Source organism: Bemisia tabaci, chromosome 10 (genome assembly GCF_918797505.1).
Source record: "Bemisia tabaci chromosome 10, PGI_BMITA_v3".
NCBI classification, from domain to species: domain Eukaryota; kingdom Metazoa; phylum Arthropoda; class Insecta; order Hemiptera; family Aleyrodidae; genus Bemisia; species Bemisia tabaci.
Genome location: NC_092802.1, coordinates 18365948 through 18390350, shown reverse-complemented (window position 1 = coordinate 18390350; position 24403 = coordinate 18365948). Strand labels below are relative to the sequence as shown.

The 24403-nt window shown below is 39.6% G+C and overlaps 1 protein-coding gene across 9 annotated transcripts in view; it reads left to right on the top strand.

Moving 5' to 3' along the window:
- Rdl (Resistant to dieldrin) overlaps positions 1-24403 on the top strand; it is a 334060-nt gene that overhangs the window by 69931 nt on the left and 239726 nt on the right. For all 9 annotated transcript variants that reach the window (XM_072305142.1, XM_072305143.1, XM_072305141.1 and 6 more), the window contains exon 2: positions 4656-4753. In XM_072305142.1, the coding sequence (XP_072161243.1) occupies positions 4672-4753 (82 nt within the window). In that variant the 5' untranslated portion in view covers positions 4656-4671. The remainder of the gene's footprint in view (positions 1-4655; positions 4754-24403) is intronic.

Below are 24403 nucleotides of genomic sequence, written 5' to 3'. Positions count from 1 at the left end.
AGAGTAGTTGGCGGCTGGCAGCCGAGTTTTCGTACCCCTTTATTACGGATTCATTAAGTCGCGTTAATTAATGAGACTAATTAGACACACCACAAGCGCCCTCAGGTGGACGGAGAGTGGATTAACTTCGCCCCCAGCGGAGGAGCGGGGTGGCGGGCTGGGGTTATTAACCATTTTTCCGTTTGCCTCGAAAGAAATTATCCGCCGGGGTGAGTTGTAAGTTAACGATTGTTGCACTGAGTTATTTTGAAGGAGCGTTCAACTTGCAGTTCTTTCCGTCTCGCCTCCCGCGACCAGCGGCGTGGCATGAACGACCGATTTTCGATATTTCCACATATGAAGCTATGGTAAAGAATCGATTTTTAAGGTCTACGTCGCGGACACCCTGTTTATCGATCCTTTTCCATAAGTTTAAATGGCAGCAATCGATACATCGCAAAGCACGCCGCGCCTTTCTCAGCTTTCCCGAGCCGGGGAAACGAGTTTTATTTAAAGTTTCTGGCTTTCGAGCACAAACGATTTCGTGCGGGAATCGTCGACTTCGTTCTGCCTCGGTCTTTCTCGCGCGCCTTGAGTAGGGTTGAATGACTGTCTCGCAAGACAACGCTTAATAGGCTGCATTCAGCTGAGTAAAACTTGGTGACATTAAGCTGAAACACAGAAAAAGACATCTAAACGTTTCTACTTCCATTAAGCCTGATGTAAAACATGAACTTCTTTAAAGTAAAATTTCATCACTTCCTGTTAATCAAATAAGATGAAAGAACTGAAGTTTGAGATGTGTGATCCGAACCTCGACAGCCGGACCTTAAGTGTTCTGATGCTCAATCTGAAAACTTCAGCGATCCATATGACCTAAACTTGGGGTCCCAACACGAGGTTTCTTTTCTCCGTGTAATAATCGATTCTTTGACTTAGCTTCAAATGGGGAAATATCGAAAATCGATCATGACCACGAAGGGAGAAAAAGTCCTATAAAGTTTACCTATTCTAACTATTTCCTTTCTTAACTATTTAATCATTTGACTACGGCAAAGAATCGATGAAACTCCTGCTGTGACTAAAGTCGAAGAATGAACAAGGGCTGAGACTGGGATGGGGGCTGCTATAGCCTCTGTTAGTCTGGGTGTTCGCAACGAACACTCTAATAATCGATTATTTACCATGGCGTTAAATGGGGAAATATCGATAATCGATCAATCGTAAACTGTGTAAATAATCGGAGCCGCCCAACCAGTGCAACTTTCAACTTGAGCACCGGAGCTGTCCCTGATGGGCGTCGAAGGAAGCACCTTCTAGAGGTTGATACTGTAAGCCAACTAGAGGCGAAAGCATGCAGTTTTATGTCCCCTTTTAGCTTCCTCCAATCATAAAACTGTTTCCCCGGGAAACCTTTTTACCGTCGTTAAAAATTCACTGATCGACGAACCAGTTAATAATGCAAGAAATCCGACAACATTGATTCAAGATTCCAGGCGTCGTGGCAAAGTGGATTTAGGCTCGGGCCAGGTTGCACAGTCGACTTTAATCTGAGCCTTGATTGTCGAATCGTTTCAAAATTACCGCTGACGAGGCGTGATTATAGATAATACTATCCGATTTGAAGCTATGGTAAAGAATCGATTCTTATGGTTTCCGTTACAAACGCCCAGATGATTGATCTGGGTTTTTCATAGGTTTGCAATTGATACATCGCAAAGCACGCCACGCCACTGCGAATTACCCATTCTTATCCTCCCAACGATATCTGTTGGTCAAGGTTACTTAATAACGACTCAACTATCGAATATTTCCTCCCCGAATAAAAAACGTCGGGGGATCTTTCCTCCCCTAAATAACTCAAGCAAAAAGTGTATAGCAGAATATAGGAGTATTATTATGGTCTGAAGAACACTGAAGAAAAGCTCCAGTTCTGACTGCCAGAATTGTGGGTTATGCAGACCTTTATTGGAGTACCCACATAGGGAAACTACGGACTTATCGGTAATTTTAGGTTAGGTTATGGAGTTTTCAGGGTCTAAAAAGGCAACCAATCTATGAATTCAAATGATCCAGAGTGATTTATTTTTACAATTGTCACGACCCGTCGTTTGTAAAGCATGTATTTGACTTAGTTTTTGCATAACATTTTTTCGGTGGAACGCTCATTTACGAACGTGCTTGGCCATCTAGGTTTGATATTGGAATCTGAAGATCGGTAGTGACATTTTTTGTGCTAGATGATTGGCTGCGCTCCATTTTTCAATAAATCCGTCTACTCTCTAACCTATATGCTATCCTCTTCGGGTTCAGATGAGGCCGCACAGTGGATCAAGTCAATTAGAGAGGTCGGACATGAAATGTTTGACTAAAACTGCAAATTTTAATGTTTATTTCGTCACATTTTAAAGTTCAAGGGGAGCATTTAAAAGAAAATTTTACGAGAAAATTAATGGAATCACTTTTAGAACCTCAAAGTTTTGTATAAACGGAGATATAAGCGTTTAAAGTTTCCTAATTGTGTCCGACCTCCCCGATTAACTCGATCCACTATGGGCCGCTAGTTCTGAATCTAGGAGTTCACAAGCTGTTCCAGGTTCAATGGCTTTAGCAACGAGGAACTTTCGGCCTCTGAACCCGCGATTACAGCGCTCAGCGCCGAGGCTTTCTTTGTTGGTGCGAGGCGTTCACTTTCGGGGCCCAATGTAAATCGGCTGAGTGTGCAACGCTGGGTTTCGCAGCCTCTCCGGAGTTTATTCTTCAATTTATGTTTCCATTTTATTCGATTTTTTATTTTAAGGTAAAACTTGGAAATGCGATCGTAAAGTTCGTTTATAAGAGTTGCCGAGAAATACGCGAGAGGGCGCTGCTGCCGATTCTGGCGCGGCAACTCGCCTCAGAGTCGGGGAACCGGGGATATCCGGCTGAGATTCGACCTCGAGCAGCGCAGGACGTGTCTCGCTGATCGGCAATGAGGAGAAGAGGGGAGGGGGGAGGTGGAGAGGACGGAGTTTTAAGAACAACACTCAAAACTGGAAAGTCTGGCCTTAAATAAATGATGCCTCAACAAACTCCGGGCCTTGGGTCGTTCTTGCCAAATTTAGCCGCTAGCCGCAATAGTTTCAGCCTGCGAGTGGTTACTGAAATATTTCTAGTTGGAAATTTATGAAATCAAATTTGAATATTGTATGAGATTTACGAAACCCCGGTGGAATCTGCGCTGAAACTAATTAAATTTCCATAATTTTTTCGTAAAATTCATGAAATCTAAGTGAAATATTTCATGAGATTAATTAAATTATTCCATGAAATGAACGGATTTTGTTAAAAAGAATTATTTAAATATGGCGTAACCACTACAAAAATATATATTGTATCTATTTAAATGATTTATGTGTACTAAATTAAATTATTTAAAAAGTAAAAATTAAATTAATTAAAAAGAGAGAATCGATGGAATATCAGTGAAATACATAATTCACAATATTCATGAAAAGTCATTAAACTTTTTTATGAAATTTGAATGAAATATTCCATGGAATGTATGAAAAGTCAGGGGGCTATTTCAAAAATATGAATCATATTATAATGGACTAGGTATGCAACCCGCCCTCAGTTCAGATGCGGCTTATAGTGCACTCGATCTTCTTTAGAAGCAAAAAGCTAATGAAGAAAAATAAATCAACCGATTAGTACTTTTACTTATTGTTATTTAACATTTTTAATGTGAGTTTTTGTTCTTCCTGGAATATATGACCATCCAGGACCTATATTCTGCTGCTGGATTTCAATCGAAAGCGTTGCTGTATATCGACGGTGAAACTACCAAACCACGTATCTCGATTTGCGACGTCGCAGACTTCCTGTCATACTTTATTTTTTAAATGAAAAACTACTTGACATCCGGTCTTGAAAATTTCTGTGATTTTTCCTCTTTGTGCGGAGAAAATTCCGTGAAAATTTCAAGGAATGATATTGATTTGGTCTACTTCAAAAAAATAAAATGTGAGCGTAGATTTTTAAACACCGCAAACGAGATACGTGGTTTGGTAGTTTCACCGTCGATATGTAATTCAAATGACTACTTTAGTTGCAACGGAATATTCACTGCTGATTGCACGTGTCATATCTCTGAAACTTTCACAAAAGTATTTTACGTAAAATTTCAATATAGGATTCTTCATGAAATATATCAACATTAAGCAAGCTTTAAAAATAAAGTGCAAACCACGCTAATTGATTAATTATTTTTAAAATCAGCTTTGGCTCTCGTTGGCTCAGCTTTTGGAAACTGTTAAATTTTGCAAAGAAAAACTTACAGCAACGAGGATACTTTCATTGTTTTAAACACCGAGATTCTATGAAGGAGGATGTTGGAAAAGGAGACTACGTTAAAAAAAAGGGGAGACATAAGCCCGTTTATTGGTTGCTAAACAAGTACTATTTTCAATTTTTTTAAAGTGACCGCTCGGAACGGATAAGAGCCCTAGTCAACAAAAACTGAAAATTGATTTACTGATATCCCAATGCTTTCAAGAGTGCTTAACATGTTTTAAATTTTCTTTAAAAATTAATGATGCAACGAAAATGAAAGCCCTCCCCCACCCCCACCCCAAAAAAAACTCGAGATTGATCTTTTCTGTACAACTTCTCAAATAACTGTCTTCTTGTTTCAGCTCTCCTGGAGGGGGCATGTACGGTGATGTAAATATCTCAGCCATCCTCGATTCATTTAGTGTTAGTTACGACAAAAGAGTGCGCCCTAATTACGGAGGTAAGTGTCCTTTACATTCATAAATGTCCCACTTTTCCCCGTTTCAGTGTGTCTTGTGTTCTAATTTGTACCTTCTAATAGCATTTTATACCCTCAGGTTTTGGGAAAACTTTTGCCTAACTTCAGTTCGTGCCGTACTTGTTTTAAAGCAAGCTGTGTGATTTTCTCTTGAACTAACCCTTGTTCTTATTGTTGTTCCAATTTTGATGTCATCGGTTTCATCAGTATTTTGACGCCACGGTATACTTTTGTTGCGTTGTATATCGTATAAAAGAGCCAAGGCTTTTCTTTATGATTTTGGAAAAAAAACTCCGTTAAAGATTGTTTCATAAACTCAATTTCAAACTCAATAGTATGCTCAGAATTTCTTGGGAAGATTATTCTTCCTCTCTTGAGCATATTTTTACTGCCTGTATTTATTACATTATCTTCGTATACTTCCAATTCACACGTAAACTTTCGCGTTGAGGAAGATGTATTTTTTAATGTAGAACTCCTTAATTAATTCGCCACCCATGGAATCAAAATTGGTATAACACATGTTTTGCTTAGCTTCTTTTTTAACGACTGGATTTCCTGCCAGGTATCAGAATTCTCATTCAACCAAAAAACTTAACTAACAATCAGCATTGGCTTCAACTATGCATGCTTAATATAGAATTTTAAGTGGAATTTCGTGGATTCAAGACTTTTTGTTGGAGCAGGGGACCAAAAGTCTTTGTATTTTGTTCTTTCCTTTATTGATTTCACAAAGCTTTGTTTACTATCTCTTAAGTCTTGGATGAGTAATTGTTCTCACTATCTCGGATGAGAACAATTTATTTAAGGAAAATTGCCGATGTTTCAGCAGGATTGAATGTTATTTCATTTGTCAATTTATCCTAAAAACATAAACCACACGGATAAGAATCGAAACATTATATTCCATATGTATTAACGAATATCACACCATCGAAAGACCATACCCGGTGGACATTTCGAAAATCAACTCCTAGTAGATGTTTGTGTATTCACAGTTAATATGCGTTAAAGCAAAATCGAAGGATGTCTTACATCGAGCTAATGCCATAATGCTCCATGCATCAGAAAATTTAATATTTTAGCATATTTCAGTGAACTTTAGGTAACTTTTCGAAATTTTGGGATTGTACTTCCTTTTCTTTCCGAAAAAAGTTGTACTTTCTCAAAAGCAACGAAAATCATGAAAAGCATATTGAAACTTTGTTTCTCTGTATACTCATGAATATTTCGATATCATAAGGGGTTGATTTTTGAAGTCATCGGAGCGTTTATTATTACTGTTGCAAAAGGTCGATGTTAAAACCTGTTAAATACTTCTCCTGTTCGTCCCTTTTTTACTGTTCTGGTATTCCGTTTCAGTTCGATTAATGTATAATACTTAAATTTCTCTAACTTATTTTTAGGTTCAAAATTCCAGCCGATCATTAGTAACGATCGCATCGTTACTTTAATCTCTGCTATTGTTTTCGGTTTATTTTAAAATCATTGTAATTACTGTTTCCCAAATTATTAATTTTTGGAATCTCGAGCACCATTCTGCATGGTTGACCAAATAACAACATCGGAAAATCTGGAATGTGAAGTAATTTAGATGCACTTTCCATTTGCTAATATACTAATGCTTCAAAATTTTATGTAAACATTAATGACAATACCTATTGTGCTTTGTTCTTTTTACGGAGCACTCATAGTCTCATGTACCATGCTAGAAAAAATACTCAAAAGTAATCTGCGGTTTGAATCACAGAATTTTGTGCAGGCAGAAATGTTTGTTTTTTCCTTTGCTAACTAATTTAAGCGGACCTTCACATTCCAAAAGTAGTTTCAGCATTGCGGAGAGCAATTTTCCAAAATTCGTCGTAAAATGCCTGTTGAAATTTGGAAAACATTGTATCCCCAAATTTGAATAATTCTGAGACACGTGACTTTCAAACCTCTTGATGTAGATACCTGCATTCTGCTCACTGACTTCGAATTATCGTTTTGGGTTCAATTGTTTGGATTATCATATCCCCCAAATAATTATCACAGTACCTAGTCTATTGTTCAATGTTAAGTTTTAATGTCGGTCAAAAAGTGTACATCATGTCAGTATTTTGATAATTTAACCGTCACACGCTACTACTAAAATTATTTGCACAAAAATTACTAAATATTAGAATTACTAAAATAAAAAAATCGCACCCTGATACAATAATGAGAAAGATAACAGAGGGAATCGCATTAACGGGAGGTTCTTGGAGCCCTTGTTTTTTAAGTAGTTTATGATCTCATCTCTTCAGATTATGATACAGATACTCTGTATTTCCCCTCCTTCACATCTGAGTTAAAATTGTTGGTCATAAATTATTATCATATTGATGGCAGTTTGACATCAAGGACTGTACAGAAAACTGGACAGCTAGGAGAAAATAGTTATTAGAGAGTAAGAGAACTCAATGAAATAGACGGGAACTTCTCGTGCTACTAAAATCATTGGTACCTTGAGTTTTACACCTTGATCGATGAAATAACGGTTTTGAGTTCTTACTCCTTAAGTATGGCAGCAATAATCGTTGCCACCCTGATCATTGACGGAAAATTCATTTTCCGCTGTAGTTGAAAGAGAGCAGCAGACATTATTGCGGTATTTACTCGTGACTAAGATGCACACTCTTTGACCATCACAAACTAATGGACTCATTTAGTCGTTACATCATGATAGAATCGTTTCATTTGACCAAGTCACTTTTGATTCTAAACTGCTTTAAGATAACCTATGTCTCTGGCTCTCATTTGAACTTATACGTTTTTATTCCACTCGAATTCCGAAAGTCGTTGGTTAAACGATTTCCTCTCAATTTCTTTGCAAGCATGAACCTTTTGTGTAGTTACACGTGGATATCAACAAGAATGTCTGCCAAAATACGGATCGGTGCCAAAAATTGGTTATCAGAGAGAGATAGCTACATGCAGAGGTCAAGTGAGTGCAAGCGAGACTTGGAAGCATGGAAGGTCTCTTCGAAATCACTCTGATTGCCAGTGATGCAGTCATTAACCGTATCGGTTGAATTACATGACGGACGACTATAATAAGTCATTAGATTGGTTAGTGACGTCACTTGCTCGGGGCTACAATAGGATCTCACATCACCTCCAAAAATACAAATGAATTGAAAAAAAAAATTGAAAAATTATAAAAAAATCCAAGTGCTTAAATTGGTGCATCTCGATAAACTTCAAGCTGAAAAAGTATGCTGTTTTTTATTTTCTATCCTGATGGAAGCCAGCAATTGAGCTTGCACTTCGTTTTTTTTTTTTTTTCATGCACTTATGTTCTCTGAATTGTGGGCATATCTCAAATTGGAGTTGCCCTGGAATTAATAATGAATTTTTTGCTGCCGATTTATTGCCTGTCAAGTGACGTTACAAACGAATCTTTCAGCAACCTTTTGCACTGAATTTTGAAAATTGTACATACATTTTAACGGTTTCATTTTAGGAATACTCAACATATTGGCAGCATTGTCATACACCACTTACTTTACATTCGAATCGAATCTTTAACAGAAGTGGCAAAATACTCCACAAAAATGCCTCTGGGTTTGCATATGCACGCCATTTTTTCATCGAGCAATTAGCACGTAACGCTAATTGCACTTCACTATACCATGTTCTCTCATTTTTCGAGGTAACGCGACAAAAGTAGGGAACAATTATTCTTGTTTACTGTATATTTTCACGAATAATCCCAGCGTCAAGCATCTCAATATAATAACAGCGCCTTGACACTACAGTCGAAAGTTACGAGAAGAAGAAGAAAAAGGAAAAGAAGAACACTGGAAAAAAAACCACATTGGATCTAGAGTCCAGACTCTTAAAAACATCGACAAGAAAAATTACTCTTGATTTAATCGGATTTTTGCTTAGATCAAGAACCAAGCCTCTTAATTTGAGCGGATCTTCTTTTGATTTAAGCTTAAATCTGATTGAATCAAGAGTATTTTTTCTTGTCAATGTTTTCAAGAGTCTGGACTCTAGATCTAATGTGTTTCGTTTTTTTTCCAGTGAAGGAGAAGAAGAGAGGAAATCAGGCAACATAAATTGCAGTTAGGCCGATTCTGGGTAAATATTTTTTTTATTTATATCGCTCCCGTCTATCTCAAGGGACGAATTGAATCAAGCAGTGTTGTCAGACTCGCCCCAAAAATCCCTGATACAACACTTCACCGAGTCGGATAAAATTAGGGTTGTTCTTCGTGTTCGGGCATCGGCGGAATCAATAGGGGGCTATCGAGGCGGGATTTCCGCGGACCGCGACGGGGAATTATGTAAATCGGGGGAAAGGGCCGCGGTCGCGTCACTCAAATTCACCGATACGGCTCCCGTGGCCCCGGCCGAATCTAAATTCAAACGCTATCGCACCGATATTAAAGACGTTTTCAATCATGCCGCTATCCTGATCCGACCAGCTTCCGTCCCCAGTAGCCGCTGATACGTTGCCATGCCGGGTTGCGGCATTTGGGATTGAAGGGGCAATGTGCGCTGCGGGTTGCACACTCGCTAAGAATGAAGGGGAGACTTTTATTGCATTCAGGGTAGAGTACCTATATTCTGCCGTGTTAAGGAAGGACGCCGTATGAACATTCGAGAGTTTCCAAATTTCTCTTGATAAAAAATGTATTTTTGGAACATTCATGCATATCTCTCCTTTAAATTTTCAGATATTTTAGATTAAATTGCGTACAAAATTGTCTGAAAAATTTGGAAAATATTATTCGCAATTTTCCCAGTAAATTTGATTTTTATCGGAGGAAACTTGGCAACGTCTGAAGGCTCATACGGCGCTCTTCCTTAGCACGGCAGTACTGCAATGCTAAGGAAGAACGCCGCATGAGTTCTCAAACGTTGTCATATAATTTCTTTCAATAAAAACCTAATTTACTGGGAAAATTGGGAATGTTTTCCTTCAATTTTCTTAGACAATTTCGTCGGCAATTTTATCTGAAATGTCTGATATTTTTTAGGATGAATACGCAGAATTTTCCCCGAAAATACAAATACATACAAGTCGAAATTTTATCTGGTGTTGCGAGTCACGCAATCCCTCAGAATAAAATGGTGACATCCGGAACTGAGTCCCCGAGTCTCCAATGATAAAGCTAAACATTCACACTATAGTGCTAAGGAAAAACGCCGTATGGAAATTCGAGAGTCGCCAAATTTCTCTGGAATATGTGTTTTCGAGGAAAGTTCGGCATATTTTTCTTTGAAATTTCCAGATATTTCAGATCAAATCGCGAACACAACTGTCTGAAATTTTTGGAGAAGAATATTCACAATTTTCCAAGTAAATTCGTTTTATGTAGAAGGAAATATGACAACGCCTGAGGGCTCATATGGCGTTCGTCTCTAAGACGGCAGCACATGAGCAGGGTTGTCATGAAAGCAGGATAAAAAATACGCACCACTTAGCCCACACAGGGTTGAAACTTCCAGGTATTCAGTTCTATTTCTGCATCGAGTTGAGAGTGAGATGGTGGTTTCATATGTACATGAGTGGAAAATCTTAAGATCATGGATTGCCGTTACCTACATACTTCGAGAGGACTTGTGGGTCTCGGACTTAATTGAATCGGTTTCTGTTAAACGGGCGTAAGTCCACAAATCCAAATTTTTCAGGAGAGGCAAAAAACTGATTTTCTCGTTATGCAGGACACCACTAAATTTCAAAAAAGAGTTCAAAGGTTGTATAAACACCCGTTTAAAAGTTCTGAAATGTTTTTTTGGCTCAGAAAAATTTTAGTACCCTTTTAGGCTAATTTTAAGTTTTGGACTTACGCCCTTATACCAGAAAACGAAGGATGACTGAGACAGTTTCAAGCCAAAAAACTAATATTAAAGTAAGTTAGAAAAATGTAGCACATAGTTTTTTTCTTTTATATAGCATAGGGAGTTATTATATGTTTTTAAATTTATTTAAAGGCCTAAATTTCCTAGAATTACTCCAATTTTTCCAAAATTAATGAAGGTGACATGGGATATTTTCATTTAAAAAATTGTTGAAACCAAGTTTTCAAATTTCAATCATGTATTTTTGTGATCAATGCACAATAAGAAGTTATATCACCTAACAGCTAGGTCAAGATGCAAATTCAATACAAATGTTCTTCATTTATTATGAAAAAAGTTACAGAAACTTTAGAAATGCGCGAGTTTGAGAACTCGCCCCCCCTATTCCACAGGCTTCTATACATAGGACTTCCGCCATCTTTTCAGAAAATGTGTATGTACCCTAAAGGAGGCTGAAAATGCAAAAGAAACGATTTTGAAATTTTTGGACTTACGCCCGTATAACAGAAACCGATTCAATTTTAGACCGGCTAAGTACCACCATCCTGTTTCTATGAAATGTAACCAAGGAGTAATTCATTAAATCTCAAATCTCCAACTTCACATTCCCACAGGAGATTCATTTCTCAGAGGACTAGAGAAAGGCAGGGAGTTTCAAATCAAACTCTTCCTCAATCACCACCGGGAAAGTAACGCGATGTTGACCTTCATTAGGTCTCCTCCTAGCTGCGATACCAGCGACTTTTCCGCGGGTCTATCACGTTAAATATCGAGAACCGCGCAGGATAGTTCTTGCGATGTATCGATATTTTCCCATTTGAATCTGTGGTGGAGAATCGATTATTAAGGTGTTCGTTGCGAATATCCTGTTTAGCGATCCTTTTCCATAGGTTTAAATGGCAGAACAATCGATATATCGCAAAGCACGCCACGCCACTGATAGTTTAGGACGATTCTGGGAATATTCCCGATTGTTTCTGACAACGAGCTTATAAATCCAGTCATCGAAGTCAGCAAAGCTGCGGCGCACAGTGGATCAGAGAGATCGGATATGAAAGTTTTGACTAAAACTGCAAATGTTAATGTTTACTTTGTCACATTTTAAACTTTAAGGAGTGCTTCTGTAAGAAAATTTCACGAAGAAACAGATGGAGCCACTTTCAGAAGTTCAACGTTTCGTATGAAGGGAGTTATGAGCGTTTAAAGTTGCTGAAATGTCAGCTGAATGGAGATGTTGCATGTGTAAGGAATTTGCGATTTGACTGTTGATTCTTATGTAAAAGTTTGCGAGAAACAAGATGGTGCCACTGGTTTTCTCTGAAATCAACTCCTAAGCTCAAAAAAAGCTCTCAAATTGAGGCCAAAATGGAGTGGATATCCCACGCTATCCTGAGAGTCCACCTCTACATCAGGACAAACTCTCCATGCAAAGATAGGGAGCAAATACATTGACAGGGCTGCCACTCTATTTGGGGACTCCAAAACTGAAAACACGGCAACCCTGTCAATATATTTGTTCCCTATCTTTGCATGGAGAGTTTGTCTTGATGGGGAAGTGGACTCTCAGGATAGCGTGGGATATCCCCTCCATTTTGGCCTCAACTTGAGAGCTTTTTTGAGCTTGGGAGTTGATTTCAGAGAAAACCAGTAGCACCATCGTGTTTCTTGCGAACTTTTACAAAAGAATCAACAGTCAAATCGCAAATTCCTCACACATGCAACATCTCCATTTCGTCCGACCCATCCATTGACTGGATCCATTGTGCGGCGCGTCGTGAAAATTCTAGGATCCAGCGTCAGGCAGGGCCGCAACCCGGCTGATGAATGAACGCAACGCGCGACTTTTATCGATGAAAAGAGAAAGTAGGAGCCAGATAGAGGCCACCGACCGTTGCCGCGCCTTCCCGGAAAAGCCCACGCTTCCCCACCGCGGCTCCATCCGGGAGTGAATTTTCCACCCATGCGTCTCAGCGCATCCCACTTCCGCCCCTTGAAAGACCCAGTGGACCACGCGCGCTGCCATGCCGAGGAAAAACGTCGTATGAACCTTCAGACGTTGCCATATTTTCCCAATGAAAAACAAGACGACGGTTCCAACGTTAAGACGTTGGAGAGCGTTCACCGTAGCACCTCGTCAATATATGTAAAAGTGGTTTTGCGCGGACGGAAGAGAGCGCTTCAAGACGATGTTGAACTAAACGTGGAGCGTAACCTAGGAAACATACATCTATATAAAAAATGACTTGTCTTCATAGAGTAAAATATAGGGGTCATTAGTGAAGGGGTACGTTGAAGGGGTACTACTCGAAATGGCCGACGTAGGTATGGCTTTATTGCTTAAACTCGTGTAATTATGGCAAGCCTCGGGTTAAATAATAATGAAAATCCTTAAGAAATTTGGAGGGGGAAAAAATTATACCTGCCTTTGAGTGAATGAATATTCGCTAAGTGTAACTATAACTTTTGAGCACAATCGGCCTACATTTCACGCCAAGGAACTACTATTTCTAGCTCATACATAAAAGCATATTTCTGCATAGGTAAATTGGTGACACCATGTGTTGTTTCTCACATGATCCAGAAATAATCGTTCCGTATTAGTCCAACACTCCCATTGAGCCTTTTCGACTCGGACTTTGGAGAACGAAATGCGACAATCATATTTTCCCGCGCAAACCGTCAAAAACAACGGGAAATCTCCTAATTCAGGCGCCTTTTGGCAACCCTTCACCACAGCTTGAGCCGGAAAAATGCCGCTCGTCGCTCATCCCCCCACCCTCTCTCCCACCCCCAAGCGAGAAAAGCCCAAGTTGAAGGCGGATCTTAAACCGGGGCAACCCCCCCCCCCCGGTTCCGCACGCCCCCACCCCGCTGCTCGATCGGGTGTGAAAGGAAGAGGCGAAGAGACGAGTCGTTGTCTGCTGGTGCAGACGAGTTTCGGTGGGAATTGGAGCGTCAACCAATGGGATGGACGGGTCTCGCAAGTGCGCGCCTGCATCAGCCAATCGTATCAATGGATTTCGAAACAGCCGGGATATGTTCAACGGCTGAAGTCGTCAGTGGCGTGGCGTGCTTTGCGATTTATCGATACTTCCCCATTTGAAGCTGTGGTAAATAATCGATTATTAAGGTGTTCGCTGCGAACGCCCTGTTTATCGATACTTTTCCATAGGTTTAAATGGCCGATAAATCGATATATCGCAAAGCACGCCACGCCACTGGAAGTCGTAATCTTCAACTCTCGTGGGATATTTTCTGTTTATAGTGAGAAAGACCTCGGAAACATTTTTAAACTTTCCTGTCGGCAACTTCAATGAGATTTCGAAGAATTTTCTGAGGAGATCGATTAGTGCGCTATTTTTGCCCATCCTCTATTCTCAAAAATCTCAGTGTCGTCAATTGTCAGAAAAAGCAGGTTCTGTCAACCAATCAAAGGCGACCACTTCCCCTGGTCTTAAAGTAGGCGTTGTCAGGTAGCCCGCAGTCCAAACGTTGGATCTTTTTTTTTTCACCGTTTTGCGATTCCGCTGGAAAAAAAAAACACATTGGATCTAGAGTCCAGACTCTTGAAAACATCGACAAGAAACAATACTCTTGATTCAATCAAATTTAAGCTTAAATCAACCAAGCCTCTTAATTTAAGCGGATTTCGTTTTGATTTAAGCTTAAATCTGATTGAATCAAGAGTCCTTTTTCTTGTCAATGTTTTCAAGAGTCTGGACTCTGGATCCAATGTGTTTTTTTTCCAGTGTGCTTCCCGATTTCCGCACGCAGTTTTACAACCTCGCGGCGGACCTGTCCGGAAATCGAAAGTGATTCCTTAATGAGCAAGGTCGCTTTCCTTTTTTTGTAAGTTATGACGGACATTGAAATGCAATAAATTCCCCTCCGTCTCCCCTCCCGGGCGTCGGCCGCCGTCGCGCAGTGGACCGAGACAATTAGAGAGGTCGGACATGGCATTACTCACTAAAATTGCAAATTCAGACGTTTCTTTTGCCACACTTCACATTTTTGAGGGTTGTTTCAAGAAGAAAATCTCACGAGGAAACCATTGGACTCACTTATAGAACTTCAAAATTTCGTGCACACTGTTAAAAAAAATTAGCTCAGAGCACGACCTATATAAGGAAGTCGCTCGGAAGTCACTCATCGCTCAGGGCCAATTTCCACGGAGTTGAAAATCTCCGACGTAAGTACGGAAATGCTGAGCTAAAGTAACTCAGGCATAAGGACGGGCTGCGTCGCTGGCGACTGCCCTCCCCTTACCCCTGGCATCCGTCTCATACCCCGATCCGTTCCCCCCTCTCCTCCCCTCCCTCTCCTCCCCTCCCTCTCCTCCCCTCCCTCTCCTCCCCTCCCTCTCCTCCCCTCCCTCTCCTCCCCTCCTTCTCCTCCCTCCCTCTCCTCCCTCCCTCTCCTCCCTCCCTCTTCTGCCTTTCCCTTCCACCTGTAACTGCAATGTATGTTCTTTTTTTTTTTGAAAAGATGTGAAGTTGTACTGCAAATCAAATCATGTTTGAGGAACTTTCGGGCCAATATCCCACAAATTCGGAGCCAAAGTGTTTTTTGAGTTGCAAACACGCTACGGAAAATCAATATTTGTCATAGCTGAACAGCTGTCTCCAGTAATTTCGAAAACGCTTTTAGACAAAGAAAAGTTTTGTAGATATTAAGTATTTTGTGAACATAAATTCAGTGTAAGCTTAAAAAACAAATATACACGATAACAGAATTCTAACTTTACTGGACGCCACGCCATACCCGTATAATCAGGCTTTGATGCCCAAAAGTATCATACGAGCTAAAAAGAATAAATGACAATTTCGTAGAATTATACTGCAAAATTTTATTCAATACACCTGAGGTTTTTCGGCATACAGTGCCATCTCCAGACGCATAACGAACCTTCACCAAGGAAACTACAGATACTTGACAAGGAAGTACAACTAAAAGCAAATAATACATTAATGGGAGCAACATGATGGTTTTAAATAGGGAATAATCTAAATAAACTACCATGCACATGCAAATCAACAAGCGATAAGGAATGAAGCGATAAAAGAGAAAGAGATACAATTTTGCAGTATAATGGTACGAAATATGTATTTTTCCTCTTAAACCTAGTTTCATAAAACTGCTGCCCTTACCGGCGTTTTCAAAATTCCTGGAGGTAGGCTATTCTACTAGGACGAATTTTTATTTTCCGTCGTGTTAGGAACTCAGCGAACACTTTGGTATGGGATCCATGGGGTATTATCCTGGAAAGCCTTCAAACAATATTTAATTTGCTGTACACCTTCACGAGTCGCAACTAATCACTGTTCACGCAAAAGCCACTGGCTGGAGACTGACGCCGTCGCAGTCGTGAATTCCAGAATGAGATTGTAACGGTCAATGCGCGTTGATGATGCGCAGAAAATTATAGCTCTGTTTCTTCTTAAGTATCAAAAATCTGAGTGGAAAGTATCTGTCCCGAGCATACAGCTGTCTTTCCTGGAGCTATCCTGCCTGGAGCATCGAGTGACAAAATTTTGCGGTGAGTTAGATAGCTCGCTCTGGCATGGGAAGCTCCTTGTAGCATGCTACAAGGAGCTTCCCATGCCTGAGCGAGCTATCTAACTCACCGCACAATTTTGTCACTCGATGCTCCAGGCAGGATAGCTCCACAATATTTCACTCAGGCCACTCAGGCCAGAATAATTTTTAACAGTGCAGATGGAGCTTTAAACTTTTGAAGTTTCCAAATTTTGTCCGACCTCTCCTATTAACTCGACCCACTGTGCGCCGTTGTGAAATTGAAGCCTTCAATCATGGCTTGAAAGCTCCAATTATCGGGCTTTCACTCGAAGGAGTTTTATGTGTTGCCGCAGCGGAGGCTCTCATGATCGATTATCGATTTTCCCCCATTTGAAGCTACGGTAAAGAATCGATTATTCAGATGTCAGTCGCGAACTCCCTGTTAATCGATCCTTTTCCGTAGGTTTAAATAGTAGATCAGTCGATATATCGCAAAACTAGCCACACCACTGGGAGTCTCCGATATCGGATGCCCATCAGTCCATCGAAGTGTGTTACCCCGCTTATTATGAGATTGAAACGCGTGTTAGTCTCAGTTTTCAGTCTGACAGACTCGGGTCTTAGGGCTCTTGATATTTGTCGACTTGAACATGTGATTCGAAATGAGAAGAAAAGTGAAAGAAAAGGAAAAGTGAGGAGGAAAAAGAAGCGGATGATAAGAAGGAAGAAGAAGAAATTAAAGAAACTAATAATAATTATTAGAAGAAGAAGACAATATAGAAGCAGAAGATCAGTGGCGTGGCATGCTTCGCGATATATCGATTTATCTGTCACTTGAATCTATGGAAAAGGATCGATAAACATAGGGCGTTCGCAGCGATTCTTACCATAGGTTTAAATGGAAGATCAATCGATGTATCGCAAAGCACGAGTTCGAGTTCACATTAGACCCGAGTTTCCTTGAAGTTCGACATTTTGAGGTAGTGAATGAGGTTTCGTCATGAGCTCCGATAAGATTAGGAACTTGGCGTTTAAGACGAACACAATGAGAGCAACTTCGAGAGTTACAAATGGAACAATGGCGTGACGTGTTTTGCGATACATCGATCTATCTGTTATTTGAACCTATGGGGAAAGATCGATGAACAGGGTGCTCGCAGCGAACATCACCACAATCGATTCTTTACCACGGCTTCAAATGGAGAAATACTGATAATCGAGCATTGGATGGAAAGCGAGGAGGAAAACCAGCAAGTAGGAAAATGCGGATGAAACCGTTTCCCATTTTAGCGTCCGTGTTCGACCAAGTCGCTAGGCCGCCAAGCAAAAATGTAAAACGAGATTGTGAAAATAGTTTTAATACGTTCAGAAGTATTTTTTTCCAATTTAATGAGGCATTTGTGCCCATTTTATTCTTCCTTGATTGTTGATCCAATACAGTGATAACTGTTAATACGCATTAGAATTTTATTTTTCGTTTGAAAGTGTTTCGTATGAGGTGAGTTCAGAAGGTATTTTCTAATGTTTTTTGCCGGAGAAAATTAAGATGCATTGATATGAAGAAATTTTCGTGTAATAATGTCTCCTGGTTATCATATATAAAAGATCCAAATTTAATAATGTGTATTTAAATAAAATAATCTAATTGAAACATTTAATTTTAATAAAATTTATTTAATACCAAAACGCGTGTAACTCGGGAGATTTCATCTCGTAGCATAATCCATGCAAAAATTGATCAATAAATAAAATTAATATTAATCGTATTCTGGTCACTCAATAATTTCCATTTCATAGTGGAACAATAATAATTATTACTTTCCAGTATAGATACACGATATAAAAAAACGGTTTGCCGCGGATACACAAGACAGGTAGGTCAATTCGTCGCCTACCTGACATAAGGACGTAACTACACTTTGCAATGAACCCTGTCTTCCATACAATTTAATGCTTTTCCGGGCTCATCTCAATGTGTAATTACGCCCTTTTGTCAGCGAAGCGACGAATTGGCGTTACCGACATTTTTCCCCCACCTGCCGGCTCAGGGCCGCAACGCACCCCGGTTTACAAGTCGTCCCCTAACTGTTAGGCGTGGGACGCAATAAAGTTAGGTAACGCCAATTGCCCTATCTAGCTTGTGTCTTCGATGCTAACTTGTTTTTCCCGTGTACGTTTAGTTACTAAAACGCTTTTAGAAAATTTTGGCTCGATTTTGTTCAAAATTAATGTACACACGGGTAGTTGCATCCTGAAAACATTGGTTTTGTCACTTATATTACCGCTCCCTAAACATTGTGAGATGTATGAAAACGCCAGATATTATGCCGAATATTGACGGACTCATCGACTTACTTTTCAGTTACGTACGCACTGCCGCCTGATGAAACTATGACCCTATTCCGACCAACGACTCTAGCAATCGTCATAATCTCTGTGATATTATCAACACAAATCGGTGCACAAGAAAAAAACGAACCCGAACCAAAACCGAAGGAAGCACCAGTCCCAGTTCCAACGAAACAGAACATAACCTACACCACAACACCGGACACGCATATGTCCTTCACCGTTACGCCTAAAATTTGCTTCTCCTACACCGCAACACCCTCTTTGCCATCGGTCACGAAAGGAGATGTGTCTATTATTCCCTCTACCAAGACTACAGTTCCCGCGGTGGTGACAGCTGCGACTACAACGATGTACGTGACGGCAAATGCAACCGAATCATCTGATAATGCCACGACGGATGCCTTCTTAAAATGTGATGTGGACACGTTTGATAGTGAGAGACATTGTAACAGATTTGACCACGCTGTGCGTGTTTTTGGAGTGTCTCAAAAATAAATACAAGCTACTGTCGCGAGAAAACAATATTATTACAAGACTCGACACTAACAATCTTAATAATGACACAGGAAGATCTAGCAATTTGGCAACACCGGATTTCCTCCATTCAAACCTATGTTAAATAATCGATTATTGTCGGAGCACTTGGCACCAAAAATCGATACATTTCTATAGGTCTAAAGGGAGAAAAAGAAAGTTGCCAATTTGATAGATCCGCCAATGAGTAATGAACTCGGGTATAAGGCAAAAGTTAAGTTCAAGATCAACGCTATTTTTTATGTAATGATGGTTGAGCGGCAACTTGTTAAACACAAGATAAAATAAAATGTGTCTGATTATGACTGACGAATAATAGAGTTAGCACCTAGCTGAGTGAGTATTGTTTTTCTCCTTTTAAATTCACCCCATTTTAAATCAATATTATTTGAATCCAAACCCAACTTGCGAAATCGCCATCTAACTTCAGAGCAAACAATCTTTCAAATATGATGTAGAATGCGATTGTGAAATTACCGGTTAGATTTAACTATCGAAATGATTTAGCTTTCTTAATTTAATTTGAAATGTTGTTTTGAATGTACGCGGAATCGGTTTCCTCGTAAAATTTCCTCCAAGAAACACTCCCTATAGAATTCATAGCGTGACGGTATGCACATCACAATTTACCGTCTCTCCAAGAAAGAAACGAAACTTCATTGCAAAATTACATAACCTACACAAAAAATCAAATTTTTTACCTAAAAATAAGCGTGCAGTTGATGTCGTAAATGTTTATTTTTGCGTAAAAGACGAAGCGCTTGAGAAACACCCAAAGAGTAAGCGATGACCCACGCACAGTGTTCACTCTCGTAGTTTGTATCGCTGGTGCAGCATTAAAATGCAATTACCGAGAGCGGCTCGGAATTTGAAACTCCTTCAATCAGGCGCATAGGCAGCACCGCCTCCGCAGAGTTAAAATAGTTACATATCCTGCCCCTTCGCCTTCTTACACTCAGCAAGTTGTTATCTCCACTGGAGGCGTCGCGTCGCCTACCTATTGTTCTGTTATCGCGCACTGAGTAAAAGCCAATTGTTTCGGAGAATTATGTAAACCAGGTGCAAGGTCATGAAAAAATCAATGCGTTAAATCTCATACTCTATATTATGAGCGCATTGCGAACGGCTAATATAACATTTTCGTAAGGAGCAATGTTGTGTAAAATTGTCCGCAAATCCTCTGAGGTAGGATTTTAGACATTTTCACTAGAAATACTATTTTCAACCAAAAAGTTACAGTGATATATTACTGTATTACTGTACAGATTTAAAAAAAAAACCCGTGAGAAGTCCGTCAAAACAAAATCCACAGGGGAAAAGTAATTGTGCAGGTATTAGGCTGAAGGAAGGAGAGAATGAATTTCTTGCTTAAACCTATCTTTGTCAATCCAATAACAGTGATATTTTTATTGGAGCAATCGTAATTTTACAAGTGTGCGGTAGTGAAATTACCTTTTAATGGTAAAAATATCTCTATCGTTGGTTATGGTGACTACTAATTAAGAGTTCATATTGAACACCACTAATATGGTAATTATAACCATAATTTTTCCTCAGTTTACGACACATTGGAAAAGAAAAACACATTGGACCTAGAGTCCAGACTGTTGAAAACATTGACAAGAAAAAGGACTCTTGATTCTATCAGATTTAAGCTTAAATCAAAAGGAAATCCGCTCAAATTAAGAGGCTTGGTTCTTGATTTAAGCTCAAATCTGATTGAATCAAAATTATTTTTTCTTGTCTATATTTTTAAGAGTCTGAACTCTAGATCCAATGTGTTTTTTTTCCAGTGCAACACCGAGACCCTATCTTAACCATTCAATATATCGCATTTCGATGTCTTATCGTGCTATTTTAAACATTCAAAACTCGGCCTGCAGGCCCCGTCTTGCAGGGAGCTCGTCTAAAACGGTGGGCTTGAACTTTCTACAATTTTGCCACCTAATCTCGGTCAGGCCAGGCCGACCTCAAACGGTGGACGGTGGAACTTCTCTTTTTGCTCCAGCCGAAGTTGCAACAGACCCATTCGGAGTTTCGGTCGAGAAACTCGTAGCCTTTCCCAACGGCTTTCCTCACTGTGCGTCGTCGCCTACTCAGAGCCGCGACCAGATAATCCTGGATAATCCAATCAAAACACTCAAATCATAATCGAATTAAAGCGAAACTCGATTTAAAAATTAACGTCGCCGCCGTATTGTCTCGGGTTTTCGCGGCGGCATTCGAATTCCGCGACGCGGGCGAGGCCGAGGCGGGAACGCCAAGATCCTCGAGCGGCTCAAGACGACCGAATTAAGGGCGGGGGGCGAAAGTTGTGGGGGCCGGGACCGAGGGGGGGGGGGCGGTTTGTTTGAAAAACTGCTCCGTGTTTCAGGGTGGAGTCGCGCTACGACAAGAGTAACGGCCACCGGGCCGCGTTGCCGGGTTCCCCCGAAAATCGAGGGGTCCACAAAAAATACGCACTCCCGTGGGTAGCATTTCTCGCTTCTTATTGCGTACTTAATTTTGGAGGGAGCATCGATGGCTCTTTTCTGTTTCTTTTTATCCTCATCTATTTTTCCTTCTCATCGTGTTATCTGTCTTCCTTTTCAGTATCTTTTTCTTTCTTCCTCTTTTTTATTTTCTCATTCTTGTGATTCATTTTCTGTTTCTTTTCTCTCTCTTTTCATCCTTTTCTTGATTAATTTTCTTCTCTGTATTTTTTTTATTTTTCTCTCCTTCTTGTGATCCTTCCTCTTTTTTTTATTAATCTATTTTTCCATCTCATTGTTTTTATTTTCTCATTCTTCTTGTGATTCTTTTTCTGTTTTTTTTCTCTCTCTTTTCGTCCTCTTCTTGTTTCATTAATATTCCTTAATTTTTCTCTCCTTCTTGTGTTCCTTCCTCTTTTTTCTTCTTCCTTTTCACTACCTTTTTCTTTCTTCTTTTTTTATTTTCTCATTCTTTTTAATCTTTTTCCTTTCTCTGTCTTGTCGTCCTCTTCTTGTTTCATTTTCTTCTTCGTATTCCCTTATTTTTCTCTCCTTCTTGTGTTCCTTCCTCTTTTTTTCTTCCTTTTCAGTATCTTTTTCTATCTTCTTCTGTTTTATTTTCTCATTATTTTGATTCTTTTTCTTTCTCTTTTCTCCTTCTTGTCGTCCTCTTCTTGTTTCATTTTCTTTTTCGTATTCTTTTATTTTTCTCTCCTTCTTGTGTTCCTTCCTCCTTTTTTTACGGACCACTTTTGTTTGCATTGCTGACAATAAAAGCGTATCGTTATGACTGCAAATGAACTGAAAGTAAAGAAATCAAGATTAGTCACCTTATCAAAAACTCAAAATTGTAACACCAAGAAATAAGTCTGACACACGACAGGTAACTCTCTTAATACAATTTACAATTACAAATCAAGGTCATAAACTGGCCCAAATACCAGGAAATTCGATTTCGTAGAGGAAATTTTACCGGTAAAATTACCTTTTAGACACACAGTTGTTGCCTCTCATTGCAATGTCGAATTTGTATTTTTTTGAATAATTTGGCCGTTCAACTCTGTCTCGACAAAAAGTGGTACTCATTGAAATTAGAATACCAAGGGAGAGTTACGGCGAAAAACTTTCACGTGAATTATTTCTTAAAATTTTGGACTTTTATAAAATCTAAAAGAATATGTTTCTAACTGTCGAATCTATTAACAACCAACTGCTAAATAACCGTTGAAACCTCTGCAAATATCGTTTTGAAGCAGCATCTCATTCATTTTTATGACTTTTTTTTCTCGTATGAGAGAAAAAAATAATATAAATCTGGTTTTGATTCTGAATGCAAAAAATAAAATTGTCGGCGCGGTCAAGCGGTTTTTATTACCGGTTGCATATCCAACTCAAAAAATGAATGTCCCGTGTTTTTTATACATATCACGAGATATGGCAGCCTACGGGATAAAATACTTTAATTTCCGAAGGCCATATTTTTAGTGGAGCGATTTTTGTTGGATGGGATCGAGAAATCAGATTTTGAGTTTTTCACAGGAAAAGCCATCCAGTATCCGGAAAATTTGGTTGCAAACGAAACAGATCATTTCCTACCAGCAAAGGGCATAAATGCAAAATAGTCTGGGATTTTCCTACCCTGGAGACAGCATATTGGAATTTCAAATTGCTTCTCCTCGGAAGTACAACTGCAAACCTCAAATCACCGGAACTTTGGCCTGGTTTGACATCTTTAGTGTTTTTATCTCAAAATATTTGTAGAATATTCATCCATGTTATTGTACGTATTTTGCCATATTTTGGTTTGGTTTGACTAATTTAGCCCCAAAATATGTAGTTCCCAAGATGAAGGAACGCAAATTTCCACCAAGAGAGTGTATATTTACTAGGAAATTGTAGGACACCACTACTTGAAAATTTTATTGGGTTTTCTTCTTCCCATGACATTAATAAGTAAGCAAGATTTCACGCTATGAAGCTATGGTGAAGACTCGATTATTAAGGTCTACGTTGCGTAGAGTCCCTTTATACTGGTCAAGACAATGTGAATCCATTTCTGATTGGTTCCCGTATTTTAGGCCTTCACAGTGTCGCAAACGGGAATAAAGATTACATTTTCACCTATTGCAAAGAGTGGAATGGACCGGGTAATAACGGGTTCGACAAGGAACACACGGAATGAGAGAAGGAACGGAGAAAGGAATTTGAGAATGAACCGATCAAAGATTACGAAAAACTGTCAATTTGTGTAATCTTTATTCCCGTTTGTGACTCCATGAGGGGGTGTTGTCTTGACTCTCAGTACAAAAGGACTCTAACGATCAGTGTTCGAAACTCACCTTAGAGTTTTAGGAGCCATGTGACGCATCAAGCCTGATTTTTAGACGCCATTGGAGATTTTTTAGGGGCCAAATTAACTTTTTGCCTATACACGTATATTACGACCCATTTAGTGAAAAGTTAGACGCAAGATGTTTTCGTAACAGAACTAGTAAGTAGCTGTAACTTGGGGAAGACAAAAGCACTATGGATGAAATCGTGAAGAATAGAAAAAGCTTTCACTCGTAGCGCTGAAAATTTCGAATAACCACCTAATATGAAAATTCAGATTTTCAAGGGGCAATTTTTAGGGGCCACGTTGGCGCAGAGCTCTCATTTTTTAGGCGCCATGGCCGGTTTTTTAGGCGCATTTGGCGCGTTGACGCCTGTGAGTTTGGAACACTGCTAACGATATCGAAATATGACGTCACACTGAAAAAAAATGATATGCTGTTTTAGCAACTAGGATGTCAAAAATGTGTCTGGTGATCCAAAGATGCCTTTACTGCCTTCGCAGTTAACTTTACATCCTGTGAATGCAAATTTAACTGCGTAGGCAATCAAGGCAGCATCCTAGGATCACCAGACACATTTTTGACATCCT